The following is a 9,460-nucleotide window of genomic DNA, read 5'->3' as shown; positions in this document are numbered from 1 at the left end:
CTCACAGGTGCTACACACAGCTCAGCAGGCACGCTCTGAGGCTTACTTCATTGACTGAGGTGGCTTATGCAGAGTTATGTGAGTGAGTCCCCAAAGGGAAGTTTCAAAGAGGAAGGAAATAGGGAAACTTCGCAGAAAAAGCCTATCAGGTTCTGTAAGAAGAGAGCAAGCTCTGCTGCAGGGTTAAATCAAGCCTGTGCTAGTCCATGCTCCAGCTCTGTTTGCAGAGGCATTACCTGGATGCTTACTGTTTCAGGCAGGTGGCACTGATCCGTGCTGATGCCATGTACAGAGGAACCAAGCAATTTCCTGTGTCACACGTCCCTTCCTCCCACCACGCCACCCATCGTGCTCGGCAGACATGGCAGATCTACAAATCTGAGCCTTCACCTCGTGAATCACAAGGTTTTCCTGACTAATCATGAATCTTCTCAGGCTAACCACATATTCACAAAGAGGCCAATGATAAAAGTAGAGCATATCACAGAGGAGACTTGTAGTCTCAGAATTAAAACTAGAGCTACTAATCCTGTGCTTCTTCCCTAACAACAGGGAGCCACCTCGGCTCATTTTTATGGAGCAGGGTAAGCTGTGAACTCTGCACAACTCTGTAAAATTTCAAACTCACCATGAATTAAACACAGCACCTCAGCCCTGGAGAGGCTTTCTTTCTGAACACGTGTTTGTTATTCAGACAACCAGTTGGATTGAGGCTAGCAACTCTACATCGTTAACAGCTGATGTCTGAATCACATTTTATGAACCAACAGCAGCAGAATTTAATGGGAAGCTGTTTCACTTCATACAATTCACATTGTGGGGTACGGCTTTTTCCATTATGAAACCATAAAAATATATTCCCAGAGTCTGAATCAAGTTCAATAATTTAAACTGACAATTAAAAATAGAATCAGGTGTTGTCTAGGAACACCTGTCCCAGTACTGCAAGCTTAGAGTTAAAAGACTGACTGGGGCAACTCAAGAGGGAGTGTGAGCTCTTCTTAGAGTTTCTCTTCTCTCCACCTGAAGAGGCATCTGTGGCATCTTTTGTACTTTCCCCTTCACCATGTTCAGACGCTTGTTTTAAAGTAAATTTCTTGTTTTTCTTAAGCGAATAAAATTCCCGCATCAAGTCTTCCACCTCCCACTGCTCCTCTTTCCGCTTCCTACAGCAATGCAGTGCAGCAGGGTCAATGGGATGAGCTTCGGTGTTGAAGATGTACCCTCCAGCATTCAAGACGCATTCCCCATATGGTGTGATCACCACATCAAAGTCCGAGCCATCGTTGTGAATGAAGTTGTCTGGGTCAAACAGTAGATACAAATATTTCACCGTTTCAGCCAAAAAGAAGGATTCCATACGATTATCCAGTCTGTGATCTCTCAAGTCTTTGATCTACAGGAAAAGACAACCAGTGGGTTACAGTTATATCAAATTCAAGAAATTATGAACTTTGGGGAAAGAGTAAAATCAGCTTGCAATTTACTCAAGTCAAACAACACAGTACAATATCAATTCACTCCATATTTTAAGTGATTGTATGCAAGTACATCAAGTTTTCAAGTTTTCCTGTTTTGAATTAGCATAATTTTCAGTACCCAATCACTAGACTAAGTCAGAAGAAGGATTTACCTACTTCCCAAATCACAAGGCCTTCCCAATATTTATAAGGAGTTGTTTGTTTTTTTTTTTTTTTTTTTAAAGAGAGCTTGATAGCATCTTTGAAATCTTCTATTAACAGATTTTAAAGAAATCCCTTACTGCTGATCTCTTGCGCTTGATCAGATTTTCAAGGTATAATGGGAAAGCAGAATTACACAACTGACAGGCAGAGAATCTCTGCATTTCTACAGGGCACATGAGCCTTCCTGCCAATCTGGGACACCTCGTATCTACCAAGATACATGAGTAGAGAAGATTCTGATGCTTTCTCATGTTTTAGGGCTCTGGTGTGACAGTCAAGTGTAGATTCTGGCCCACTTTTCAGGCTGTAGGAGAAGTTACTCCCAGAAACATGACCAGTAATTACCAGATCAGCTTCAGAGGAAAACAAGATTTCTTTGAAAAAAAAAAAAAGAAGCCACACTGCAGCTGAAGTGATCATTTAACTTAATGGCAAAACCATCACTCATGAGAAGCCTTTCTACCTAAAAGCTGATACTTAGCAGCCACACTTACAGTTGCAAACCCACAGTCCACCTTGCTGATTTTCTCTATCGACTCCACTGCATCTCTTCCCAGTTCTAAGAGCGTGGGATCTCGTGTGGCACGGTACAGATACATTGCACTCTCAATTAGCTCTGAAAAACACAAAAAACAGAAGATAGTTGCAAGCATATATATTATCAACCACATATATATTAACAACCTGAAGAAAAGATGCTCCTTGAATTCATTTAACAATACTATTTTAATAAAATCAGGTAAGTATCCTGGTTTGCCTTGCGTTTCCTATGGTTCAAAGAACACAAACAAGCTTTTACTGAGGATGTGTTACAAAGAAAATCACTCTAACAATGTTTCATCAACTCAGGTAAGACTGAATAATGCTCAATCCCTCCACATTCAAGAGGGGGAAGAGGAGCAACAGAGAAACTCTGAGCAACTGAGGGAATTCAGTTGTTAAAATTAGCAAACAAAGATACTTCTAGAAAGGATAACAAATATAAAACTCAAGCTCCCAAATATAATCTTTAAGCAGTGCTATAAGCTTCTCAAACAGGGTTATCTAAAACACCAAGAAAACAAGCAATAAGGAAATACTCTATGTAGGTGACATGTACACTGTGTTTTCTTTAAGATTTTTTTTGGATGCTGTTAACACTAAAGAGCATTTTTGCTGGAAGTGTCCAATGTGCATTTCATCTTAACACTCAAAGAGAGAAAGGAAATCAATTTATGCTCATTACAAAGCTTTACTGACCTAATAACCAGGTGTGATTTTTTTTTTTTTTGTCAGAAAAAAAAAAGCACAACAGGAAAAGGATAATTTCATTGCAGTCTCACAGACATAATTAATCCAATTACATATTGAACTCTACTAGTGTAACTGGAATTGGTTTATTTCAGAAACTCAGAAGAGTTTGAGTGGTCTATTCATTCTCATTTTCACTTCCTAAATTTAAAGGATACAAACAGTCACAGTAACATTTCACGTGACTTTAAAAACATCCCATTACCCGAAAATCTAACACAAACTTGCCAAATCCCACACTGTGAACACAATTCACTAACAAGAGCCCTTTATATAGTAACACTAGTGTTTGCGTCCTTTAACAGGTAACTGTGCCTTTGTGAGTGACAGAAACCAAAACATTTCGCTTTGACCATGGAAATCATTGGTAAAACACATGCAGGAACGAAGCCAAAGCAAAACTGAGGAGGAGCTTTTGGAGGGCAGTTACTGCTAACGTCTGACCTCACCATCAGAGCAAAAGCAAAACTCTATGTTCCTTTTTATTTCATTTCTCCTTACCTGGCCTGAGTGGATATCCTTCTCTCTTGTCCACTGTATAGCCCTGGGGAATGTTGTAGAACTCAGGCAGCCCACCAAACTGCTTCCAAACAGTGTAATAGTTGAGGAAGGTCCGCATGGCATTATCTACATCCCCTATTAGGCTCTGGAAGAAGGGCAACATCAAGGGGAAGAAGGAACAACATAAGAATTGATTCAATAACACTGCCATAGTCAAAGCAAGACCTGGTGAAACGTGTTGTTTGGGAAATCTGAATGGTATGATTAGTATTTAGGCATGATGATAGGTAGTACCAAAGAGGAGTTACATGCCGCTTTTCTGTTGGATCACGTTCTGTACACCTGAAATAACATGAAATCGCCTTAATTTTTAGTGTATGGAAAGCTGGGTTTCTTCAGTTTATGTTTCTTAGTCAGTCATGACATCCACTCTGCTTTAGTGGGGATAACCAAGCCCCAGACCAAACACAAGCACCAACGGGAAAGCGAACCTCTAAGTGTATTTGATGGAAAGCATTCACAAAGAGAAAGTATGTATGCTGTGGTGGTGGTAAGAGAGCTACATTTTATTTTTCCTTTAGGTTCCCATCTGGATTATGAGATCACTATCAGTAGAGCTAGCTACAAAAAAGAATGCCATGTTATGATGACTTTTTTTTTTGAATAGACTATAGATGGAGTCAACATTTACTCTTTTAGACTCAAGAATACTGCAGATTTTATCAGAGATCAGAACAAACTTTTAAAATAAAAATTACAAATTCTGTGCTAGTTTAAAGATTGACCTAAGACAGATGAACAAAATCACTCTATGCCTCCTGGTATGACAGCTCTTACCTGTAGGCCTGGCCAGTAAGCCTCCAGCGACTGAAAAACAGGCATGGACACTGTTCCTTTGTACATCTGAACCCAGAGGTACCAGTCATCAAACTTTGTGTAATTTTTGATAGCTTTGTTATACTCTATTAGAGGGGGAAAAAAAAAAAAGCATAGGTGGGTAGGTAATCCAAAAAACATATCTTTTAAGGATGAGAGAAGTCCCTGTTTCACTTGAGCCATGTCAAATGAATGTCTCACACTTTCTTCCTTCTCTGAATGTCCCACACAGTGGGAGAATAAGAAACTTTTACAGGTGTAGTCAAGGAGGCATTACTGGGACCCCTCACACAGGAAAAACTCTGCTCACCTAGGAACATGGACATCAGCTCCTTGTCCTGCAGGAGAATGGCTCCTTTAACAAGGTATTCAAAGTAGGAGTCCACTCCTGCCCCAATGCCAGCATCCTGGGCCACCCATTTGGCAGTTACCACATCAATGTGGTTACCAACCTGGAGAAAGCACGGAAAGAAGGAAAGACGGAGTTAAAATAAAGCTCATCATCTAAATGATAATAAAAAAAATCCCTTACCACCACCACACAAGAACCCCCTGACCTTTTTCAGGTGAACAGACTCAGCATAACCATATCAATGAGCATTTTCTTTAGTACAAGACATCTTTATCAGTACCACAGAAGTGTAAACCATAGAAAACAGTCACTCTGGGATTTTACGCTTCCAGTGTAAACATTGCACTGGCCAAAACAAAATGCCATTATGCTACTGTAAAAATCCACTACTTCAACACGATGCATCTGGTACCCATTCCCAAGTTACAAAAGCATAGAGAAGGATGAAGAGGTACGGATACAGAAAAGGATGCCAAGGTTGTCAGAGGCATGAGACAGCTGCCATGTTAATATTTAAATAGATCCTTCACACCTGGGACTCTTCAGCCTGGAAAGGTGCCCAGCTGATCGAGAATTCAATACACAATTGCTACTTGCCTTGCAAAGATGGAAAAAAAAAAAAAACAACAATTCACAAAACAACAAAAAATATTTTCTTTCCATTTTAAAAAAAAAAGGGGCAAAAAAATAAACAGATCCCAAAGCAATCAGAAGGAAACACTTCTTTATATAGCTCATGAATACATCTGTTCACCTCACATATGCAACACCCTAGCTCACATAAGTTCTAAAAGCAGCTAGGTGCATCAGCTGAAGGAAGACTCATTGAAAGACAGTCAACACAGAGTTGACACTTCCAGCTCTGGATACCCCCCAAACACCAAAGCTGTAGAGGCTTGAAATATCCTGGTACACTTGCTATGCTCCTATTGTCTTCCGTAGGCCACTGTAAAGCAGGCATTAGACAGACCTTTTATTTAATCTCATACAGCTGCTGCTACAAAAACTGCACTGCCCAGTACAAGGCATTTGTCTCCCAGCCACATCTGTTATGGAACAGAACAATGGCACGATGTTGGTTTGCAGAGATGTGTGTGCTGCAGGTGCTCAGGAACAATGTCAAATACACAACGTTCAGCCCAGCTATCAGAACTAGATAAACAAACACGGTGCTATCTCCTCTCTTTGTACTTTTTACACTTGGAATTGCATCCCTCAAGACTTTACAAAAAGTGGCCTGTAAGTTCAGAGTCTGTTTCCTCACTCACCAGTCCAATGTCAGAGCGATTTTTCCACAGTGCCTTCAGAGCCTTCCTGGCAACATCCTCAAACACCGGGTCACCAGTAAGGTGGCTTAAAGTGGCAAATTCCACTATAAACGTACCAATCCCAGCAGTGCAGGTAACTGGGGTCTCCCCAGGGTTTACTCCATGCAGCAAGTTCACTGTTCCGTATGGCATCCCAGTGGGAGTCTGAAAAGCTGAAACAAAGTTTTCGGTTCACACGAGAGCATTCACTGTTAGATCTGACAAGCTGTCAGGTACCAGTGCCTCGCATTCCCCGCACCTACAGTGGCAACAAATGGAGCAATTGCAGCAACTGCAAATGAGAAGTCCAGCATGATCCTGCAGGGGCCAGAGGAGGGGGTATCTCAAACTACACAGGCAATCCTGGGAAGTCACTGATATCTTCCATCTCTTCCCCCCTGTTCAGTTCAGGGGACTGCAGCCTTACTTTGTTTCCAGCACAAGCAGAGTAGTCAAATTAAACAGACAACTGCACAGGCTGGTCAACAGCATAAAAACACTGAGCTCATGATTACTCAGGGGTAGCCCAGGGCTCACAACAGACATGGAAATGGTGTCATGCTATCAGAGCAAACATCCTAGCAGCAGCCCACAGAGGGGCAGTCTTGTCTTTACAAGCGGTTGTTTCAAAGCCTTTATTTATCATGTATATAAAATATATTTCCCCCCAATGAGCAATTAGCAAATTGATGTGTTAAGCACAAACAACACTTGGCACGCACACAGACAAGTGGTGTTACGTGCTTCCACGATGCTTTCCCACGTGCTGAACTTTCTTTGAGCTCAGGAAACATGGGACTGTTGTGTGCGCATACACATCAGGCAGTGCCATCTTCCTCAGACGCACCAGTTACCTCAGGAGCTACAACACAGCAGCACAAAACAGACAAGTTCTCACCTGGCAGGAGTTTGCGAGCTGCTTCCTCTGCCATCCGCAGGAGAGGTCCAGAGCATGGCCATCCCACTTCCACTTCAATGCCAGCCTTCTTTGACAGCAGATGAGCAGAAAGGAGACCACCCACCACTGGAAGGCAAGCAAGAAGCCCATTAAAGAACATTTTGGGAGGGGAACAAAATCCAAAACCAGATTTATTTTATTGTGATGCAAGGACAACGTTCATGGAGAAGAAAAGTGAGATGGCTTATCTTTAATGGCATAATTCAATATGCCTCAGAAGAAGAGTCATTTGTTTCTTCCTGTCTGTTTGCAGTAGGTACCAGATATATTACTGCCATTACAGTATGCACTTCAGACCCTATTTGCCCTCCTACACCTGCAGACAATCAAAACAAGCTAAAAGTATACTGACCATGAACCTCTAAGAGAGAAACTGTGTTTCATTTCTTCCAGACAGCTTAATGCCATGCTTCTGTAATGTAATACAGCATTCCTTCCTAATTCCTTACGGGAAAATGCCTAGGTCAGAGTCAAGAATTTTAGTGTGACTGACAGAGGCAAGGAGTTTTAATTCTTTTCACAGCCTTGCTTGCTGTTGCATAACAAACAGGAAGAGAGAAATTACAGTGCTGCCAAAACGGTTTCAGCAGTGGCTGAAAGGAGAAACAAAAAAGCGTAACTGACAGTTGTGTTCAATGCTTGTGTTTTGGCGTTGCACGGTGCCAAGGCAGTGAGGTGCTCAATAGGGTACAAGATTAGGGTACAAGATTCCTCCCCGCTGCAGGTAAAGGTCTTTGTGATTTTTGAGAAAAAAAAAAAAAAAAAAAACCACAATTTTCATTTTACAGAGCCTAAGCAATAAATTAATAATCTCTGATTCAAAACAGCATGTAAAGAAAACAGAGTATTAGTTTTGTACCATCTCAGCAGAAAAATACATCTGTTCAAAGGCTAAAAACTTGGCACCAGAATACTGAAAACGCCACATCTGCATCCGTTTATATTGGGGCAGGAAGCAGAAAGGTGCAGGACGAAGACAAAAAGGAAGTGACACTTGTTTAGGGTTTTTCTGTGCATTTCCATGCCGTATTACACTGCACTACAATATCCCTCTGACCGCTGCCTTGCGTTACCCCTGCCTACAACCCCGAGAGTTGCACAGACAGGTAAAGCAGCACAACCACAACGCACAACCACAACGCACAACCGTGCCTCACCTCGAATGTTGGTTTCGAAGACGGACGCATTGACATCGATGTCAAAATCCACCCCTTCCTGCAGCACGGTGACGACCCTCTGGAACTCCGAAACGTTTCCCAGAATCTGCAGCGGGGCCACAAGAGAACAAGGCTCAGCGCCCAAAGCACGGAAAACAACGGTGGAGTTTAATGCTAGGGGCCAACATTAGATTCGTTTCAGGGTTTTGTGCAAGAGTTGTCTTCAGGGGACACCAGACGAGCAGCTTCACCCCATCCCGAAGGGCTGCAGGCCCTCGCACCGGAGCAAGGAGGTGTCGGGGCAGCGAGCTCCTGCCCGCCGGGGCCAGCTCCTACTCACCAGCAGCGTGTCCAGGGCATCGATCAGCGTGAGGGAGAAGCTGTGCGGGGAGAGGGCTGAGTGAGGCGAGGCCCTGTGGTGGCCCCAGCCCAGCCCAGCCCAGCCCGGCTGCCCCTACCTGCCCCAGGTGTCCTGCCCGTCGCAGGTCAGCGGCCGCAGCTCGTCGTAGGGGAAGGCGCTCTCCAGGTAGTGCTCGTAGGCATGGTAGAACATGGCACGCACCCGCTCCCTGCAGCACGGCACAGCACGGATCGGCTCGGATCGACACGGCACGGCTCAGCCTGCTCACACCCCGCTACCCCTACCCCTACCCCTACCCTCACCCCACACTCACCGGTACGCAGCCAGGTCCAGCCCCCGTGCGGCCGCAGCGGTGCCCGCCGGCGGCCCCGGGAGCCGCAGGGCGCAGAGGCAGAGCAGGGCGCCGAGGCCCCGCAGCAGCGACATGGCCGCGCCGCGCCGGGCCGGGCTGTGCAGGGCGGGCAGCGCCTGCGCCGGCAGCGCCTCAGCGGGCTCCGCCCGGCCGCGGCTCCGCACCGCCGCCCTGCGCCGCCCCGGGGCCGGAGGCTGCGTGGGCTGAGGGGAGAGCTTGTGGATACAAGCTCTATACACGAGGAGGATGTCGGGGGGATAGAGCCGGTCAAGAGGCAGGACGTTCCGGCTCAATATGAGGGGGCACTTCTGTGCTGGGAGGGTGGCAGAGCCCTGGGACAGGCTGCCCAGAGAGGTTGTGGGGTCTCCTTCTCTGGAGATATTCACACCCCGCCTGGTTGCCTTACTGCACAGTGTGCTCTATGATTCTGCTTGGCAGGACTGGGTGATCTCCAGAGGTCCCTTCCCATTCTAGGATTATGTGATTGCCGTCAGGACAGGTCACGGCTGCCCTGTGGGGAGGTGCTGCCGGTCCCTCGTTCTGCCTGGAAAGGGGGCTGGGAATGGTGCAAAAATCCTACAGAGCAGCTGTTGGTGGTCTGTCAGTCCTCCTCCTGGCAAA

The 9,460-nt window shown here is 45.0% G+C and overlaps 1 protein-coding gene across 1 annotated transcript; it reads right to left on the bottom strand.

The window, feature by feature from the left end:
• Nucleotides 1-754: 754 nt before the first annotated feature.
• LOC116495777 (ER degradation-enhancing alpha-mannosidase-like protein 2) lies at nucleotides 755-8,913 on the bottom strand. The gene is made up of 11 exons (XM_032198485.1): nucleotides 8,801-8,913; nucleotides 8,585-8,695; nucleotides 8,467-8,506; nucleotides 8,127-8,232; nucleotides 6,910-7,035; nucleotides 5,973-6,184; nucleotides 4,663-4,804; nucleotides 4,314-4,438; nucleotides 3,477-3,621; nucleotides 2,180-2,301; nucleotides 755-1,396 (listed from the first exon to the last, which is right to left on the bottom strand). The coding sequence occupies exons 1-11, from the start codon at nucleotides 8,911-8,913 to the stop codon at nucleotides 911-913; spliced, it is 1,728 nt and encodes a 575-aa protein (XP_032054376.1). The 3' UTR covers nucleotides 755-910.
• Nucleotides 8,914-9,460: the final 547 nt, after the last annotated feature.

The sequence above is a fragment of the Aythya fuligula genome, chromosome 16 (genome assembly GCF_009819795.1).
Source record: "Aythya fuligula isolate bAytFul2 chromosome 16, bAytFul2.pri, whole genome shotgun sequence".
In the NCBI taxonomy this organism is placed as follows: domain Eukaryota; kingdom Metazoa; phylum Chordata; class Aves; order Anseriformes; family Anatidae; genus Aythya; species Aythya fuligula.
Note: the sequence above shows the minus strand (reverse complement) of the source record. Positions and strands in the feature narration are given on the sequence as shown.

Coding starts and splice junctions, on each gene's coding strand:
- LOC116495777 (XM_032198485.1), bottom strand. CDS start 8,913: ATGTCGCTGCTGCGGGGCCTCGGCGCCCTGCTCTGCCTCTGCGCCCTG. Junction 8,696..8,800: donor CTGGACCTGGCTGCGTACCG/GTGAGTGTGGGG, acceptor GCCGTGCTGCAG/GGAGCGGGTGCGTGCCATGT. Junction 6,185..6,909: donor AGCTCGCAAACTCCTGCCAG/GTGAGAACTTGT, acceptor ACTTTGTTTCAG/CTTTTCAGACTCCCACTGGG.